General features: G+C 45.8%; 1 protein-coding gene across 4 annotated transcripts in view; it reads right to left on the bottom strand.

Moving 5' to 3' along the window:
• The window catches only part of TTC13 (tetratricopeptide repeat domain 13), a 51,938-nt gene that overhangs the window by 12,717 nt on the left and 19,696 nt on the right, over positions 1–19,525 (bottom strand). For 3 of the 4 annotated variants that reach the window (XM_032491835.1, XM_032491834.1, XM_032491837.1), the window contains exons 3-12: positions 19,259–19,369; positions 13,674–13,756; positions 11,719–11,860; positions 11,228–11,402; positions 9,343–9,499; positions 5,973–6,103; positions 5,133–5,265; positions 4,360–4,452; positions 1,754–1,837; positions 843–927 (exon numbers count right to left, since the gene is read on the bottom strand). In XM_032491835.1, coding sequence (XP_032347726.1) covers positions 843–927; positions 1,754–1,837; positions 4,360–4,452; positions 5,133–5,265; positions 5,973–6,103; positions 9,343–9,499; positions 11,228–11,402; positions 11,719–11,860; positions 13,674–13,756; positions 19,259–19,303 — 1,128 coding nt within the window. In that variant the 5' untranslated portion in view covers positions 19,304–19,369. Of the gene's footprint in view, positions 1–842; positions 928–1,753; positions 1,838–4,359; positions 4,453–5,132; positions 5,266–5,972; positions 6,104–9,342; positions 9,500–11,227; positions 11,403–11,718; positions 11,861–13,673; positions 13,757–16,069; positions 16,176–19,258; positions 19,370–19,525 lie in introns of all 4 variants that reach the window. The other variant, XM_032491836.1, reaches the window with a different exon arrangement.

Below are 19,525 nucleotides of genomic sequence, written 5' to 3'. Positions count from 1 at the left end.
ATTCTATGTTTAACTTCTTTAGGGAATTCACTTTAATCTTGAAGTCCCCAAATTTGATCAAGACGTGTCTGGGCGCACGGTGATGAGGCCAAGAACTCCAGCATCCCTCGGTCCTGTGAAGTCTGCGATGCCCCTGCTCAGCTCTCATCCCCACAGCAGCCACTCCCTGAGAGCCTCCCAGAGTCTCACTGCAGGGGCACCACCCAGCCCTCAGCCGAGGATGAGAGGAACTCCCCCCGAGCTTGGGGCCCGCCCCAGGCGCACAGCTCCCTGCCCTCTGCGCTGTCCGGCAAACTCCAGCCACCTCGGCAGAACCCAGTGCCCACTGCTTGTCTCCTGAGCGGCTTGGGCTCCACATACCTGCACAGCCGTCTGCTAACTACTCCTGGGCAGAAAGCTGGGGTGAAGGGGGGGCTCACCTCACGTTTCCCCTCTGCCAGAAATCAGTCCTGTAATTGTCCAATACCCAAAAACAGTTGCCTTGTATTTCGTCCAGTTTTAGTATTCCTCTGGTGTAAAAGGGCAGTGGAATACTAGTTACTCCACTGGGGCCAGGAGCAGAATTCAGTTCTATGCATCTTCAAGTTTTCTTCGGTTTCCTGTATCGACTGCTTCCTCGCAGACTGGCTTTTAGGTCTGAGTCTGATGCCAATGTTTTATTTCATTTTCGTTATTATTTGAAGTGTTTTTATTAGTGCTTTCAAGTAGCACCATTCATAAAACTTTAGATACTCATGACATTGACAAACATGCATTTAATAATGATGAGTTCTTTTTTAAAAAGTGCTATCAATTCCCCCCACCCCCAAAAACACCTACCGCGATGCTGATGACAAATTTACCTTCATAATTGGAAGGAGGTCTTCTACTTTGTGCACCTTTTCCAGAGCTTCTCTGACTTCCAACAATCCTTTAGGATTATTAGCTCTTAAAAAGAGAGAGAGAGAGAGACAGCAACTAAAATCAATACAGAAATGTAGCAATTAATTACACTACTACCGCTAATTGAAATAAGTCAGCCTTAACTATGAATGGCCCAATATGCAACATGGTGGACCACAACCGAAGTCTCTGAGTAATGGGACGGTTTAATCCAGTGAGTTGTGGGCTACAGATGAGAATTAAGGAGAGAGGTAGCAGCCTGTCCAGAAGGTGAAAGAGGGAAAAGCAGGATGGACTGACAGCCAGTGTCCGTGTGTACGTATGTGGGTCTGGGCTTGGCTAGAAGACCCGGATTCTCCTATCCCAACTGTGAAATTAGAAGTAAGTGTTTTTCTTACTAAAGTTGCTCAAATAGAACATCGTACTAGGTTTTTATTCCAATTATGTTTACTTAGGGGTGGCGACCATCCAGGATTCTTTCTTCCCCAGCGTTCCATTCACTGTTCCATCTATAGACAGTATTGCCTCTCAGGTGATGGAGAATGAGTATTAAGGTTGAAATCCCTCACTGAATCTTTAATTAAGAAATTCAAAGAAACATCCTGCTTTTCAGAAGAAAGAGGTTAGAAAAGCCACAGTACTGTGTTTCAGATAAAAACTATTTGGTTTAGGTCCAGGGATTTTGTGAATCTATTAAAAAGAAGGTTGACAAATGCTTATGAAAGCCTTTCAGATTCCAAACACTATGTGAAAATTTGATACACTTTGTTCAGTCCCTCACTAGGCTCGGCTTTTAAGTTTCATACATATAACGGATGTAAAAATACATCAAATCTATCCATTACTATGAAAAAGAAAAGTGAAAGATTACCCATGATACACCAGGATTCTGTCTTTAATAAAATGAAGAATTTTCTCAAAATATTCCAGGTATCTCATGTTAATCACCTGACCCCTGCGAGAAGAAAAGTTAAGAATGTTTTTACAAAGGCATATGTCCCTTGCAACCTCTTAATTTCAAAATTAATTCCAAAGGATGATAAGGGAGCTGGGAGAATAATGTGGCAAAGAAATTTTGGGAATCAGCTTGTTTGCAGTCGAAGCACGGGGGAGGCAAAGGCCTGCCGTAGCCAGACAAATCACCAGTGCTTGGAGCTTATTCTGGTGGGAAAGGCACCCAACTCAGTCCTGGGGAGGCCAAGACAGGAAGAAAAGCCTTCAGGTACTCAAATGGGGGTCAGACTTGTATGTCCATTTCCTGCATGGATTCCCGCCCGGCTTCGGCAACATGCCCCGCCCACCTCCGTGCCCCCAGCAGTCACCTGCTAATACTCCTTGCTGTCTAGCTGACTAGCTGCCTACATCTCCTCCACCTCTCTAAATAGTATCTCCCTCGCATTTCTATCCCCAGCCCCACTTTTATAACTCTCCCAGAACCTCACACACAGCCCACACGCTGATGCACACAGACAGCTGATGGACCTGCGTCCCACAGGACACACTGTCCAACTGCTCCCAGACATCCTTCCCTGGGCTCCCCGGCAGGCACGTTCGGTGACTCACACCCCCACCCCGCACACCTGCAGCTCCAGCTCCCAGATGTGTTCACCTGCTTTCTGTCCTGTGCCCACTGGGGCAACCACGTGGCCGCGTGGCAATGGGATGCTCTCCAGCAGCGATACGCTCACCCCACTTCCAGCCCACATCCAGTGCTCCAATCCTGCCTTCTCTGCATCCCCTCATCCCCTCCAACTCATTCCCGAAAAGCTTTCCAGACCTTTGTCCGGGCACAGCTGATCCTGACCACTTCCTACACCTCCAAGGGAAGCCGCTGCCCCCTCCCATCTACTCTGCCACCTGCGGCCAAAGTGATCATCCAGATGTGCAGATCTGCTCAGGTCGCTTCTCTGCTGATGGTCTCTGAATGGCTCTCCATCATTTCAGGACCAAAAATGCCTTAGCATGGATATAAGTTAGTTACATTTTTTTTGGGGGGGGGGAGTTATTTATGTTTTGGCCTCTGCCTGTCTTTCTAGTCTTGATTCCTAATAGTCCCTGAATCACACAGTAATCACCAGTCACACTTCCCTGACCATGCCTGACTCACGGGTGGGTCCACGCCTCACCCATCTCTGTTTTCCATCTTTCCAGACAGCTCCGGCATCACCTGAAGGCTGGACTGGGCACCCCAGCATTGTGTACACATGATCACCAGTACTCTTAACACACGACGTGGTGGTTCACTGGTCCCCCTTCCTCACTAGGCTCTGAGTTTCTGAAGTCAGGGGCCGTACATCCCCACTGTGTGGCCCAGCACACAGACAGTGGCCTTTGATTAAAGCTGGCTGAGTCTATCTGTACATGTCACACATGATTCCGTAAAAAAACAGAAATGTACAAGTCACAAGGGGGAGAGAAATGTATTTTCTAGAAATTAAAAAAATAAATGTCTTGAGGCAGCGGGGGTATAACTCAGTGGCAGAGCGTGTGCTTAGCATGCATGAGGTCTTGGGCTCAATCCCCAGCACCTCCACTAACAAAAATAAATAAAATATTAAAAAATAAAAAGTAAATGCCTTAATAACATTTCCATTAAACTTAAATGTCAGAGTTGTATAGTTTAGTATTTTCTTGATGCCCGTTTCTGGAATTGGAAGCATTTTCAATGTGACACAACTACCATATTTGTAAACTTTATCTAAAATTAAATTCAGTGGGTCCCGTTGGAGCTGATACTTGTTAATATCCACTCATCATTTATTCAGAAGGGAGGGGGAATGAGCTGAGCACCTCACCCACGTCCCTAACTTGCCAGAACCTCTGGGTAAAACGAAAGCTCTCCAGCAAACCTGGCTCAACCTCCCGGGACGGCAGCTTAGCACCCAGATAGTGTTATTGATTCAAACCCTTTGCGTGTTGCAGGGAGGGACGGGGGAGCTGTTTCCCACCACAAGAATTCTTGGAGCCACGCAGTGTTATCAGGATGAATGCAATGTTCTCCATCTAATTGCTTTCTAGGATGTTTTAGGGCCCTTTATAGACTGACAGCTAGGCAAAAATCTGTCACTCTACCCTTCAGCTGAGCTCGCATCAAAGGGAAGAGCCTGGGGAAGGGGCACAGCATATACTGAATTTCTTTCTGCAACCAGATGAGCTCAAAGGAACGCAGGCAGGTCCCTGCAAGTGCAGAGCTCATCTGTGTCACAAAGGTTCCAGCAGGGGTGGAGGTAAGTATAGGTCAGTGGTAGAGCACATGCTTAGCATACACAAGGTCCTGGGTTCAATCCCCAGCACCTCCATTTAAAAATAAATAAATAAACCTAATTACCACCCCCCAAATTTCTAAAAATAAAATAATTTTTTTTTAAAGTCACTGGGAAGGGAGCAATCGGTTGCTCATGGTCTCCGTGAACTGTCTGTTCAAAATAAGTGCCTCTGAGAACAAAATAAGTGCCAAGATGAACAGAAGGCTTGTACCTGATTAAGTTGATGTGATTGTTGAAACCTCTGCTGAGGCTTCGTGCTGGCATCTGGTCTAACCAGAGCACCGGCTGGTCTGGGTCAGCAATCCTGTAAAACAGAGCTTGTTAGAGACGAAGACCTTCTAAAACCGAATGTTCCAAAGCATTAAAGATAAAGCATGTGGAAAGCTTTGCACAAGTGGGGAGAGAACAACTGCTCAACCCAGAGCACCTAAAACTATGAACCACAAGCCTGCACATTCCACAAAGATGTTCCAACTGGACCAAGTAAGAAGTCAGTACAGGTTTACTAGCAGAGCAGTGTTTTTCTCATGAAAAGGAGGACCAGTGGTTCCCCCTCTAAACTGCAGCCGGTTGGCCAGGCCCACGCTCCAACCATAGAAAGACTGGTCCCCTGACGTCACTCACAGGTGCCACAGGTAATGTTAGGCTCTTCCAGAGAGACTGCTTTTTCTACAACACCTCACTTAGAAATGTGCTTGGGGGTCGGGGTAGATCTCAGCGGTAGAGTGTGTGCTTAGCATGCTTGAGGTCCTGGGTTCAATCCCCAGTACCTCCATTTAAAACAAACAAACAAACAAAAAAAAAGGTGCTTGGAAACACAGTAACAATCAATTCCTATTTCATAAACATTAGTTGAATGTATTTCGAGAAATAATGATGCCAGAAATTTTTGACAAGCTTTAGAGAGGAAAACAACTTGCAAGGCCTATTACTTGCAAGAAATAAAATGGGATTCAGAACCTGAGTCATTTAAAAGTCAGTTACCGTCTCCACTTTACTGCGATGTCAAACATGTCTCTCCACTGCATCAGCCGTGTCTTCCCGTTCATCCGAACCTTTGAGTTGGTCCACGTGCGCTGTACAGCCTGCATGACTTCCAAAGCCGCCAGGCCCATGGCTGAAAGAAGAAATACGGGGAGAACGGAGTTTATAAGTAAGCTTTAAAAGAAATGACTTTCACTGACAACTCGGTGAACAACTCCAGAGTCATACAAAAGAGAAGAATCTCCGGTACAGGTCATTTAACAAGACCAGAGATACATCACTGTCCTGATGTCCTGGCTAAAACTCAACTCTATCAGCAGAAACTGGAGACAACCTGAGACTTGTCTCCTCCCAACTCTGCCTCCTCCCAAAGGAACTGAGGTTCAAATTCCTCCTCACCCCACAGTAAGGAGACAGCTCTGGTGGGCGAGCTGTCTGGTGTACAGCAATGACTCAAGACTGGGTGGGAGGGTGCAGCTCAGGGGTAGAGCGTGTGCTTAGCACGCACGAGGTCCTGGGTTCAGTCCCCTGTACTTCCATTAAGTGAATAAATAAATAAACCTAATTACCTTCTGCCTCGAAAAAAAATTTTTTTTAATGTTTTTAATTTAAAAAAAAAAACGACTTAAGACCTACATTCTACATTTACAGCATGGAAGTCAAAGCTGGAAGCAGTCCTCTTTCAGAATTCAGTATGAATGAGTCTATGCATTTCTGTTCTGCTCACACGGAGACTTTCAGTAAGCCCAACCAGTGACTTTATTTGAAAGTCCAACGTGTTTTTAACAATCCTTGCCCTTTGGTCAGAAATTCTTCCATTTGCAGACAGTTTTGAAATACCTCTGTGTATTCTCTTGTTTGGCAGGAAACCGGGTGTTTCGTATTGCATCAGGGATCCCAGACGATCAGCTATACAAATCAGCTCCTGGACCTCCGGCTTGTAACTCTCAAAGTTCTGATGTAACACGTCTCTGGAAGACACATTACAGACGTGATAGAGACCTCCACAGCAGACGTCTGCTTATCCAGTTTCACCTGAAAAGCAGTCACTTCCTCCACCGGAAAAACCATCGAGAAACTTAAATAATCTTTCCTTCGGTGCTTTGCACCCAGTCATACACAATTCAAAAGAAAGACTCTTTACAGGAGTGTGAGCACAGTCGCTGTCACATGCTTGTTAGTATTGCTGACAACTAGTTTGCAATTCAGAAGGCACCTCGGGGCGTTATCTGTTTTGTGAACTTCTCCAGAACACAGAACCCGCATGGACTGCCTTCTTCAACAAGCGAGCAAACCCTGCCCTGTGTCCATCCCTGACTCCGGCTCCAGGTCATGTTATGCCAAGCATACCAGGAGTTGTATATGCGACTACTGTTGTTCAGCTGCCAACCTGCGAAAAGTTTTCATAGCAAAGAATGCAATTCTAAGTTATGGGTTTGTGTTGAGGTCCCCAAGACACCCCTGGGCTTGGTAACTCCCTAGCAGGCCTCACGGGCTCTGTGTACAACTGTACACGTCACCTTGAGGACACAGCACAATCATCAGAGGGAAAAGGCACTTGGGGCGAGGTCCAGAGGAAACCAGGGGCACTTCCAGGACCCCCCAGGGGCACACGCAGCACTCATTCCCTGTGTGAGATGGGCATCAGACACTCAGTGCCCAGGGATGTCCCTGGGGGCTGATCACGTGAGCATCCCTGCCTGGCAAGTCCCCAAACCCCAGACCCCAGCGGGGAGCACGTGTTCAGCATGAACCACACTGTCTGGACACACAGCGCAGGTGCAGGGAGCCACTCTTCTTGGCTCTGGGCACCAGGGCAGCTCCCAACATCCACATTCCCAGAGGCCAGCCCAGGGCCAGCCTGGTGAGCAGCCCTCTCTGAGGCCCAGCCTTCAGGTCCCCCATGCTAACTCTTTTCTGCACATGTGTATTTCTCTAAAAAGGGCGTGGAAGAGAACACACATGACCTCAAGGAGACATTTTCCCCTGTTATTCTGATTATCAGTACCTACTAAAGCATACAACCTCACTGAAGAACTCAAACATTCTGTAGCTCTGCCTACTTGCACACGGCTTCCCTATCCTCCCAGCAGGAGGTAACACATCTTGATTTCCCCCACCTGCTTCTTTTCAAAACCAGGTTACGTACGTATATCCCTCAACCACTTATTCTACAGTTTTGCTGATGAGCTCCGTGGGGGAAACGATCGCGACGCTGAAGGCTCCTGACTTGCTGTTTTTACTCAACACTCTATCTCAAGACTGATCCACGCAGTTCTTGGGTCATTTGTGATCCTGCCGTGTGGCACTCGCTGTGGGGCAGCATCGCATCTATCCATGCTTCTATTCATGGACATTTGGGATGATTTCCGGTTTTGGGTTGTGAACAAACGCTGCTGCTGTCAACAGGTCCCCCAGCAGATACGTGTCAAGCACAAGGTCCCCTCTTGAATATGGGAGCAGAACTGCAAGACTGTGGGATACGCAAACGTTCAACTTTATAAAATAATGACAAACTGCTGGCCAGAGCAATACGTACTCTCACAGGAAACACATATAAAATTCCCCCTTGACCCCTCTTCTGGTCAATATTACTGCTAATCAGACTCTGTCATGTTTGCTTCCCTCGTGGGTGAAACATCTCATGTGACCTTAGATATTTATGAACTGAAGTATCTTTTCATACATTTATTTGCCATTCTTGCTTTCTGCGGGCTGAAACTACCTGTTCATGTCTTTTATCCCCTTTTATAATCGGCTATTTGACTTTTACTTTTTAATTTGTAGAAACTGTTGATGTTGAAAGGTTCACAGTTAGTCTAATAATTGACCCTCAGTAGGAGGCATGACTTTTCTATTTTTAAGATTTTTCTCTTGACCTGAGGTGTTCTCCACAGTTACTTATGATGTGTCTGGATGGATTTTTTTTTTTTTTCCTTTACCCCACTTTTGAGAAAAATCTCTGGATTTATGTGTTTTTTGAGTTCTGGAAAATTCTAAGCCTTTATTTCTTCAAACATTGCCCCTCCTCCATTCTCTCCTTCTGGGGTTTCAGTTTGACACGTGCTAGCTCTTTGCATCGTCTCCCTTTCATGGTTTCTAACTCTGTGACTCTGTGCTACACTCTGGATAATTTCTAATGCTCTATTTTCCAATTTTGCAGTTTTCTCTCAGCTACACCTTGTCTGCTTTTTAGCCTGTAGACTGGGTTCTTCATTTCAAAGACTATATTTCAGTTTTGCAAGCTTCCAATTCTTTTTTTAATCTGTCTGGTCATTTTTTTAAAAAATAATCTCATGGTTCTTATTACTCATGCTTATGATGTCTCCAAACATTTCCCCTGCAGTTGTCTGAGCGTCGTGTTCAACAGGGCCAGCACCACAAGCCCTGGAGGGTCAGCATCTCCTGTTTGCTGTCTCTGTTCTGGTGGTCTTGGTTCTGGTGCTCACATTAATGATCTTAATCTGTGAGAACACTTGGGATGCAAACTGGCACTAAATTTCTTCCCAGGAAGGATCTGCATTTGCTTCTGTTGAGATCCTGGGGGTGCCTCCAGCATGGCTCGCTTTAGCCTTTTGAAGGCCAGCGAACCCATCCTGCCCACACCTCAAGGCATTCCACAGCAGTAGCTGTGACGTGCCCTCCCCTAGGACACCGTCTTCCTTTAAAATGTGCTCACCATCCATCACTCTAGTTTGAACACCTCCCCTTTTCTTTATTTTTAGGGAGTGAGGGGGCAGACCAGTACAGATTTTTCCTAATTCTTAGGCACTGCAAGGCTCCTAGGAATTAATTTCTATTCTAAATCTAACTGTCCTGGAACGGGATAGCCTCTTAGCATAGCCGTTTTGCCCTGCTGCAGTAGGAGAGGGGCAGCACTGTAATTTCAAACGTTTAATATGTTAAGAAATTCATTTCAAAGTAACAGGGTAAAAGAATGATGCCCGTCAAAGGCTACCAAGAAGCATCGGCACATCTGCAGTGCAAAGGTGCCCCACATGAGCCGGGAATGTCGGGCTAGAGAGAAAGATGACATCCAATGGCAAGTTTTGAGGTACTGGGTAAACTAAAAGAAATATGTGCAGGCAAATCAAATCGGAAAACAAATTCATCAGAAACACGGCTAGAGAGCCATTTATCGATCTCGAGGTACTACGACGAACCTACGGTCTGGGAAAAGGACAACAACATCTCCTCCGAGAGCACTCACCTGATGTGGGGCTGCAGCCCGGGCTGCTCCTCGTAGTCGTCTATGAGGAAGGGCAGGTTCTTCGCCCAGTGGTCTTTAAAGCTTCCAGGCAGGTCCACGTCGATGTTGTACTCCGTAAGGGGCGTGTCCAGGTGTGCGTGAAGGTAGCGAGAATACTCTGCAGACGGGAAAGGACGTCTGACCCACCCCAACGCGCTAAAGAGACGGCGTCTACAGTGGACTGTAGCTTTCACAGCCCATGGGTACACAGTCCAAACACTTCAGGACAAACTGCTGGCTAATGACAAGAATTCTACATGGAGACCCCAGGTGTCACTAAGTCACTATTATTATGGCATCATGGAGGTGGTCACCAGGGTCAAAGACAAGCCGGTCAATCTGGGTCCTCTTTGGCTAAATTGTAACCACCTTTCCACGAGCAACACCAAGGGTCTCACTTTTCAACCCCAGAGTCTGGAAACACAAGTTCAGTGTCAGACAGAGTCTGGTTCCTTGTGAACCGACTGATCAACTGACTATGTATGTGACTTCATCAATGGGCTGACCAACTGCTGCTCACCCCTAGGGAGGTGGTGTAGAAAGAACAAAACCGGGACCTGGGTGCCCCCATCTTCAGGCTACAGTTCACAAGTCCAAGTTCTCCCAAACCAGGGAAACAGAGGGAATTGCAGAGGGCCGCCCCTGGCCAGCTGCCTACTGAGAACTTAAGCCGTGGCTAGTGTGGCTGAGAAACTGAACGTTACGTTTTACTTGCCTGGAATTCATTTCAACTTAAAGCTGATGTTTTCCTCAGTTACTAGAAAACTGCATTCTGTTTGGGAGCAGCTTGCATATATCTACCTACTTTTTCAACTTCAAAGTTTATGAAGTCCAAATTCAGATCAAGTATTTCCAATGAAAATTTTGCATCCAAATCGAGATGAAATTTAAGTGTAAAACACACCATATTCAAAGACTAGTGCAAAGAATGTAAAACAGCCAATAAGTAGTGTTTTCATATTAACTATATGTTGAACTAATATTATGGAGATATTGAGTTAAATAAAATTAAATATGTTGTTAAAATGAATTCCACCCATTTGTTTTTACTTCTTTAATGTGGTGACAAGAAATTTAAAATTATACTTGGCTTGCGATTTTTTTCACTTGGGACAGTACTGATATAGCGGGCTAAAGATAACAAAGGAAAGAGAAGAAATGAAAGTAAAGATTTGGGCTTTAGATGAAAAACAAAAATATCTTTCTGTATGGCAGAGAAAAGGTAAGTAAGACAGACTGATAAAAGGATAACTCAAGGGTATGCTTTCTTCTTCATCCCAATTTAAATTCTCCAAAATAGGTGGGGATTGTGATATGAAGGAATGACAGATCAAAGATAACAACTTTATATTTAACAGTAAAAACCTCATTAAAAGTTACTTTCCTGTATCTCTGGATGCTACATGACAAGACATTCAATCCTTAGATGATTGTCACATTTAGTTCAAAATATGTTTTTTTCACTTAAGTAAAAAATTTTAACTTCAGAAAGAAAAAAATTGTGAGGAAGAGGCAAGAGAAAAAAAGATAGAAAGAAAGAAAAAGGAAGGAAGGAAGGGAGGGAGAAAGGGAGAAAGGAGGAGAGAGAGAGAGAAAGAGAGAAAGAAAGGAAGGAAGGAAGGAAGGAAGGCAGGCAAAGAAAAAAGCACTGGACTGGTCTTCAGCAGACACGGGCTCTCTCTAGTCCAGATCCCAGCGCTAACCAAGGGGCGGCCCTGGACAAGGTACCCAGCTTCGCGGACACTCAGCTGCCTCCTATAGGAGACAAGACACCAGAGAGACAAGCAGCGTGACCGCTGCAGCTTCGCGCATTCAAACCCCGCCTTTCTGCAAGTGTCTGCCTTACCTCGGAGATACTTCACTTTCAGGTACTCGGGGCTGGCCTTCTGGCCTGGGAGAGGATCGTTGAGCATAACTTTCGTCTGTGCTTTTATCCCTTCGTAAAACTGCCCCATGGCCACGTGGCTGAGTCCTTTCATGTACTGGCACACCTCATTGTACGGCTCCAGCTGCAGACAGCGCTGAGGCGTTGGAGGAGAAAATGCCGTATCAGTACTGCTTAAGGAAACTTCAAAGTGCTTTACTCTTTAATCTGGACTCAACGAATGCTTTCCCTCTGGGTTAGATCAGACCAAATACATCCCCTGTAAATTAGCCTATTGGGCAAGGCAGTGGTTTTCCCTCTTTCCTTTTGTGGAAGTATAAGCCCTGTTCCTGCCCGCACCACCCCCAGCCCCTCGCCACACGCGCACACACACACACACACGCATTTCACTGAGCCTTGTTGAAGAATGACACACCATCCCAGGTGAGTGCTGCTCACTTCCGGATGCTCACCTTGAAGTTCTTCAGGGCCTCCTGCAAGCTGCCATGGTGATAAAGCATCATTCCCCGGAGCTGGAGGGTCTGCACGTGATTCTGGTTGAGCAGCAGAGCCTTTTGAAAGCTCTCGGTGGCTGCTTCAAAGTTGCCCAGTTCTCTAGGTATGTAACAACAGCGATGAGCAGAGTAGAGACATTTCAGTAAACACACAGAGTAAGTTAGCCTCAGAGTTACGGTCCCATCTGCAAATAAGATCCTTTGAGGTGGGTGTTTGCTTTTTGAATTTCCCACTTTATAGCTACCCAGCCTTCGACTCATCATATTCTACTCAATTCTTCTAAATCTTAGCAGGTTATAGGCTAAGCATTAATCAATCAAAATTAATTGATTGATTGCCAAAGACAAATGCTTACTCAAATTCCTTTCCCCAGTTCATGATGAGCTCCAATCCCTAAAAAAACTTTGTGTGAGTTTTAGATATTTAGATAGACACGTATGTTTCTCCTTTGCAAAAAATACTATGTAGGTTAGAATCACACAGAGGTATATCATTGTGAATCAAATTTATAGGTTTAATTTTTTTTTCTGCCACTGAAGTTACTTAAAATCTGGTAAATTATTATCTAATTTACAATTCCGAAAAAAAGAAATAACGTTTTAGAACTGTGATTCTTTCAGAGTGGAAATGGTTATTACTGACCAGCCTTTTTTCATATATTAAAATTCTTATAAATGATACAAGAACCTTCAAAATATCCCATATGGCAATTTTCTATGAATAATGAATATTTAAAAAATATATTTAACAGTAACATTTATACAGCACTTTACTATTTGCTAGGTGCTTTCAAATCTGTTTTCAATTTATATTCCCAACAATTCTGCAGGACAGGAAGGATCAATAGCAACCCTTCAACCCAAAACGAACCCAAGCGCACTTTCTCCAAGTTAGTACAGGACAGCTTCTCTGGGGGGCAGGGTGTAGCTCAAGTGGTAGAGCGCATGCTCAGCACACAAGAGGTCAGGGGTTCAATTCCCAGTACCTCCTCCCAGAGGAAATCAGTGAAGAAACCTAATAACCTCCCCCTCATAAAACGAACAACACAAGACAAGGAGAGCTTCTCCAACTTGGCATAAATGAGCTCTTGAATTTAAGTGTCCCCAAATCAGGCACCTAACAGAGTTTTAAAGGGGATTTCTGTTCCTGTCTTTCCTTTCTAACTTTTATAGCACCTTTATATAAGTCAGAATGTTAAAAAAGTAAAAAATTTAAGCCAAAAGTCAGAATAGCTTTGCTGGCCAGGGCAGTGCATGTAGCTGGGAGGCCAGGGTCTCGGCACAGCTGCTCACCCCCTACAGAGATGCACCATCACTGTAACGTCTTCCATCCCGCTGCTCTAGGAATCTCCAAACAGAGCACAGTGATGTGGGCATCAACCTTAGTTACTGCCTAAAACAGCAGCAGCATCTAGAACTCAGCAGCTTATAATGCAACTACTCAGAGCAACAACCCTTGACGGACTAACGTAGACCAACATCTACGAGCCCTAGTTGTTTGAAGATAAGACGTCATAATACACATCACGCTACCTCCTACCCAGGCTCTTTCTGTACTCCAGGGAAGATCTTAACAAGTCTGGAAATGCCTACGTGATTGAGAATGACCATCTCTTTTGGTTCAGAAATGCATTTAAAAATCTTTTTGTAACTTTTTTTTGGGGGGGGGGGAGATAATTAGGTTTATCTGTTTATTTATTTTTAGAGGAGGTACTGGGGATTGAACCCAGGACCTGGTGCCTGTTAAGCATAAACTCTACCACTGAGCTATACACCCTGTCCCCTTACACCAGAAATTGACAGTGTAACTGACTATACTTCAATTTTTAAAAATGTGTGTTTTAAAAAAAATCACTACTTGTCTCCCCACTCCACACCCTCCTTCCTACCCCAACAATTATTACTTTACTTACCTATAGGCCTGCCCCAGACTTTTATATGCATCAATAAAATCAACTTTCTGCTTCAAAGCTTCTTTGAAGGATTCAATAGCTTCCTGTAAAAAGTAGATAGAAAAATAATTCATTTGCTTTGCTGTTAAAATTGAGTTTCACTTAAATCACTAAAGGACTTAAATATATCTTATACATGGTCTCTGAGTGATTTTTTTTTTTTAATAGGGGGACTTAAAAGAGATAGAGCTAGAAAGTATAATAAACTGAGTCAGGAGAATTTAATTCTGAGAGTAAACAAATGCATTACTATGAACAACAACAGAGCCTTAAGTGTGTGAAAATAGCTTCTCACTATCTTTTCCATTAGGACTCTGAATATTAATATCACCTTCATATTAATACCATTTCGTTAAGTCATAAAAGCCCTCGGGAACACAAGTAAGCCTAACAGCTGTGTGAAATAATCCAAAATTATCACAACCAGTAGTATTTAAAATTGAACCAACAAGAGAGACAGAAAAACAAGCCCAAGGTGAAACTGTTTATAAAACAAACAAAAAGGCTCTTAGGATAGCTATCTGAAGGATTCCCATGATCTACGCGGAAACAGAAACAGTAACACAAAATAAAAGAGAAACCTGAGCTGGGGGTAGAGGGCAGAGCCCCAGGTGTGAGCTACGGGCCAGGCAACATACTTCAGGGGAACCTCCGGGACCACAGTGCACTTGGCTGCAGGGGGACTGTCTCTGTGAAAACTGATGATAAAATGTACCACTCGTTTTGGAATAAACATCCTAGGCTTAAACTGGTATTGAATGTACTTTTCATTATGACTTTATTTACTGTAACAAAAACACCAGGAAGACATTTCACACATTTCCCAAGGAGAAGATGTTATCTCTACTTAACAGCTACAAAGTATCATGATCTCTAAGAGCTTTAATGAGAAACACTTCACATGAAAACTGCTGGGGTAGATCATTTCACACTTGATTAGATCATTCAGAGCAGAAAACCACTACGGATATCATATGCCTTGCAACATGGTAGGCACTCAATAAATATTTAATGACCTGGTAGGCACACAGAATTCTTTTGCAAAAGGAGAACAATCTTGCTTCTTTTCAGAAAGTCATTCATTCCCTGCTTCTTGATTTTCTTGGGGTTGGGGGGCAGTGGGTGGGCATCAGGACAAGAGGGGCCAGCTTTGAAACTATTCAAAGGCAATACTGGGGACAGAACCTCCTCATTAAGGAATCCCACTGAATGGTTACAGTTTGGGGAGAGAGATGAGAACGGATACACTTTAACACTGCAGAAATGTTAAAGACCACCCTTAATTAGGCTCCCTGCAGCGACAGAGGCTTGATCCTTTTGGATTTTTCCAACTATATTTTTCATTCAACAAACATGTATTGAGAGCCTACCATGTGCCAGGGGCAATGGGAAGGAAGGGGACACAAAGATGAGATCATTATCTCTGTCCTCTGAGAACTCACAGTGTCACTAGACAGCCAGTTATGTGACCAGCTTATTAGAATACAAACTAAGAGCTACAACAGAGGTATGAGTTAAAGTCTCCAGGAATAAAGAGCAAGAAACAGCTAACTGGCCCTGGGATGCCGGGAGAGGCTTCAATGAGGAGGTGACAAGTGAGCTGGGTCTCAGAGAGCGAGAGGTCGGGGAAAGAGAGAGGGCATCTGGGACAGGGGAAGGGGTACCGCAGGGCGGCACAGAGAGCTCACAGACGGTGGGAAAGCTGGGGGGGAGGGGCAGGAGCGCAGGGGACACGGGTGGGAGTCGGGGAGGGGGCAGAGATGGGGGCCAGAGGGAAGGGCCTCTGCCCTGCTCTGTGGTCTGGGTGCTACCCTGCAGCAGTGGGGATGGGGCTTCAAGGAGGGCGAGCCTCCTCAAATTTACTCTTTCAAGATGACAACTGCTGGCAAAAACAGAGAAGACACACTGGAGTGGGGAGAGGATGGAGCCCAGTTAGAAGGCAGCTGCTGTGGTCCAGGGACGAGATAATGAAGGTTCCAACTAAGACAGTATCTCCGAGGAGAGAAAAGAAGGGTCAGATGCAGGAGGGACTTCCAAAGGCAAACAGAGACAGAATTTGGTGGCTGTCTGGGTCTGGGGGAAAAGCGAGGGTAGGAAGATTTTCAGCTGAGAGCCTAGGTGGGAGGTGGGGGCCAACCAACACGAGGAAGGACGGGAGGGAGGACTGCTGTGGGGCATGGCGGGGAGAAGACAGGAGGGAGGACCACTGGAGTGGGGAGGGGGAGGACAGGAGGAAGGACCGCTGTGGGGCGGGGCAGTGGGGAGGTAGCGCGTCTGGCTGGGGCATGTTAAGTCTGGAGTGTTTGTGGACGTCTAGTAGAGACGCCCAGGAGACACCTGCCGCTCACTGCACTTACAGCATGCTTGGACGCCACGTTCTTCAAAGTCTGATTTCTCTTCAGCTTTTAAGAGTCTTTGGTTTCGGGGTTCCTGTCTAATCACTGCACAGCTCTCTACCTCATTCTGCCAAAGAGGGGACACAGCAGAATCAAGATTTTAAGCCAACGGGAACAAAGAAACTACGTTCAAATGAATTAATCTCTAAGCACATGAACTGGCCCTGAATCCGTCTGCGTGGCGGATGTAACCGTCTCCACTGTAACTCACCATCCTCCTTCCTAGCGGGCGGGCCGTCATCACTCTGGGGCTGTTCAGTGTAACCGAACAGGACAGTCGCAGGTAGCTCTCAAAGTAAAGGCTTGTAAAAATCTGTGTTCATAATACATACTTTTTGAAATATCCTTATGACATGGATAGAGTTCAACAGGAAAGTTTTTGCTGTTTGTTTTTTTTTCCCTGGGAAAATCCAAAATGTCTGATATATCTACTGAATCGGACAGCTGTGAACTTTGTCACGTAATGTGATCCTAACACATCTGTAATGACCATCAAGTAAATAAGCCATCACCCCTTAATTTCTAAATTGCTGTTGACCTGGAGAGACCACCTTTAGGATACAGCGGTAGCTCGAACTCGTTGGTCCACTTAACGCTCTGTCTCTACAAGTTAACAAGAGAAACAGAGATATCTAAGCTGAGTTCGTTAACATCATGAAGGCATTTCACCACTGACTCAGTTTTCCAATCTGGGTAACTGGGACACCCTCTGCTCCTCCTATACTTCTTGGGGATGCCGTTGGGATGAATGAGACAATACGTACACACTCTGACCTCCTCGGACAGTGGATCTACAAAATGCAAAGGAAAAGTTCCCATCTATTACACACGTTGATGCTGTGTTTCTAAGCATGGCAAAAAGGAGGAAAGACCAAATTGCTTGGTAAGACTGGTTCACGGAGGGGCTTCTGACATTCAGAGGATGGAAGCACCATTTCTAGGATCTCACTGTGTAGATTTGGAATAAACCAGACTGAATTTTAGTCCTTGTCCAGTTTCTACTTAGTTTCTACTCTCACGGCTCTTTTCTGAAAAAAGTCCTCATTTTGAAATAACACAAAGAGCCCTGCCCACATTGCTAAGCGTGGCTTTATGGTTAAAAGTAAAGTCATTCGTTTGCATTTTTTTCCTTTAACTAACATTTTTACCCTGTTAGTACAGATAACTGGCACTGTTTTCTATTTCAAATCTTTCTCCTCCATGTGATACTCAAGTGACAGATTCTGAACACAGTACAGTGATTTTGAATTTTTTAACTGAAGGCGAAGAGGGAGGGGACTAGAGAGCAGATACAAAATAAATTGGAAGGGTCCATCTGGCAGCTGCTCAAAGCACATTTGAAATAACTGCTCTCAAAGCCTGCACTGCTGGTCTGAATCCCAAGGGGAGATGCGACAGGTCTGTGTTAGGACCACCTCTGCATACTTGCAAAAGGGAGATGAGGTGTATGTAACAAGATTTGCAAAATCCCTTCTGGTTTAAAACCAAACCAGCAGGTGGGAGTTATTTTTTTAGAGTCTACAAAACTTAGGTTAAAATTTCACATGTCAAATGATCCACAATAATGAAGACCTGATTTGTGTTTGCAATCTAGAGAGGGCTTTTCACACACATTATTTTCTGTAATCCCCACTGCCACTCCACGAGGCAGAGAGTCAAACCCTCTCTGTTTGATACATGCTTCCCCGAGGAGGGGCTGAGGAGAAGCCCTGTGTCCAGAGGGGCAGTTACTAAGATTCAGAGCAAGGGCTCCAGCCAAGGCCTCCCAACTCCAACTCACTGCTCCGTCCTTGAGATGCACTCATTCCCCTGATGCTCACTGAGCTCCCACTCTAGGACAGACACTTGTCCAGAACACGGAGGATTTACAACTTGTGGCCTTTGAAACCCTCTCCTCATCCTTCGTGTGTGTGTGTGTCGGGCCCTCAGAACTGTCTTCAATAACAACATGCATGTCCTCTCTGCCAGGGCTCCCCTCTCAGCCACATGCTCCTGGCACTCTTGACAGCTTTCAACTTTCAGGTTAAGTGCGACCCTCCCTGGGAAGACTCGTCACCTCCTGGTCAGAATGCAGTGTTTCCACCAACTGGGCCGACTGATCCTGGCTCTCGGGCCAGCCTGTCTGTCATCAGGCAGCTTGGATGGGTCCTGGACCAGAGCGCCTACTATGCGTCAGATGCTGAGGAGGCCAAGGTGAGCGGCCAGAGCTCTGCTCTCAGCCGGGTTCCCGCCCCCTTCGCTCTGGGCGGGAGACAGGCTGGGGGACAGGGTCCCCGCAGAGTCACAGGCAGGAGGATGGGCAGGCTGGAGATGGCGCTCTGCCCCATGCCCGGGGTCATCGGGGACTGAGCCTCTCTCTCCTGTCCCTCGATGACTCCTCCCCGCAGCGGTCTTCAAGGGACAGTGCCAGGGCGGCTCCACAGGACCTGAGTCAGCCTGGCCCCCTCTGACCTGAACTCGGCCAGCGTCTCGTCATTCGTCTCCCATCCCTACCCTCCTCGGCCACTGGTGCGTCAGCACCCACGTCCTAAGTACAGATTTGGTCTTGGCTATTTCCCCCAAATCTGGATTTCACAGCTCCTCTGGGCCCACCGGCTCAGGTCAAAACACTGAGCAGAGTACTCCAGACCTTTCAGGACCCCTGCCCGGCCGTCCGGCCCCGTCTCCTCGCGCTCAGCTCGCGGGACTGACCGTGGCCGTGTTTCCAAGCCATCCCTTTCCTCTCCACGGGCCCTGCTCCGCCTGCCAGGTCAGGACACAGTGTCCCTGCTCTCTGAACTTTCCCTAACGCCCGCAATCAAATGAACCTTCCTGATCTCTGCTTTCAAGCACTTCGATTATGTTACTACCTTCAGTGCATTCACCATATGATAAGTTACATGTGGAGAAAGCCTTTGTAAACTGTATCTGTCATAAGTAGAGCATTATTTCTCCCTGATAACCTTGCATCCTCCCCCCACCGCATCTTCCTACAAGTACCTATCAAACAGTAGGCGCTTAATAAATAATGTTGACTCAAACTGATTTCTAAGATAAGCCAGTGAGACACTTGAGGTGTCATTTCCAAACATTCCAGATTCAACCCCGCTAAACCCTTCCCACATGCAGAGGAAAAGCAGAGATGTCGTATGGAGCACACAGCGCGTTCACCTTCAAAAGTCCTCTGTGGAAGAAAGTTAACCCTTTGTACAGCATAGCTGTGGGCTGGTTTCTGTTGAGCTCTAGGGACTGCTGAAAGTCTGCGTGGGCTGTTGCATAATCCTACAAAAAGGGGAATGGAAAAACAAAGCCGCGTTCGTTAGATATTTGGACATGTCCTACTTTTGACTGGTAGAAGGAAAAAAAAAAAGTCCCCATTTATTCTGTGCCCTTTCTGGCTTTTTTGGGGAGATGGGTAATTAGGTTTATTTATTTCCT

The sequence above is a fragment of the Camelus ferus genome, chromosome 11 (assembly GCF_009834535.1).
Source record: "Camelus ferus isolate YT-003-E chromosome 11, BCGSAC_Cfer_1.0, whole genome shotgun sequence".
Lineage (NCBI taxonomy): Eukaryota > Metazoa > Chordata > Mammalia > Artiodactyla > Camelidae > Camelus > Camelus ferus.
Note: the sequence above shows the minus strand (reverse complement) of the source record. Positions and strands in the feature narration are given on the sequence as shown.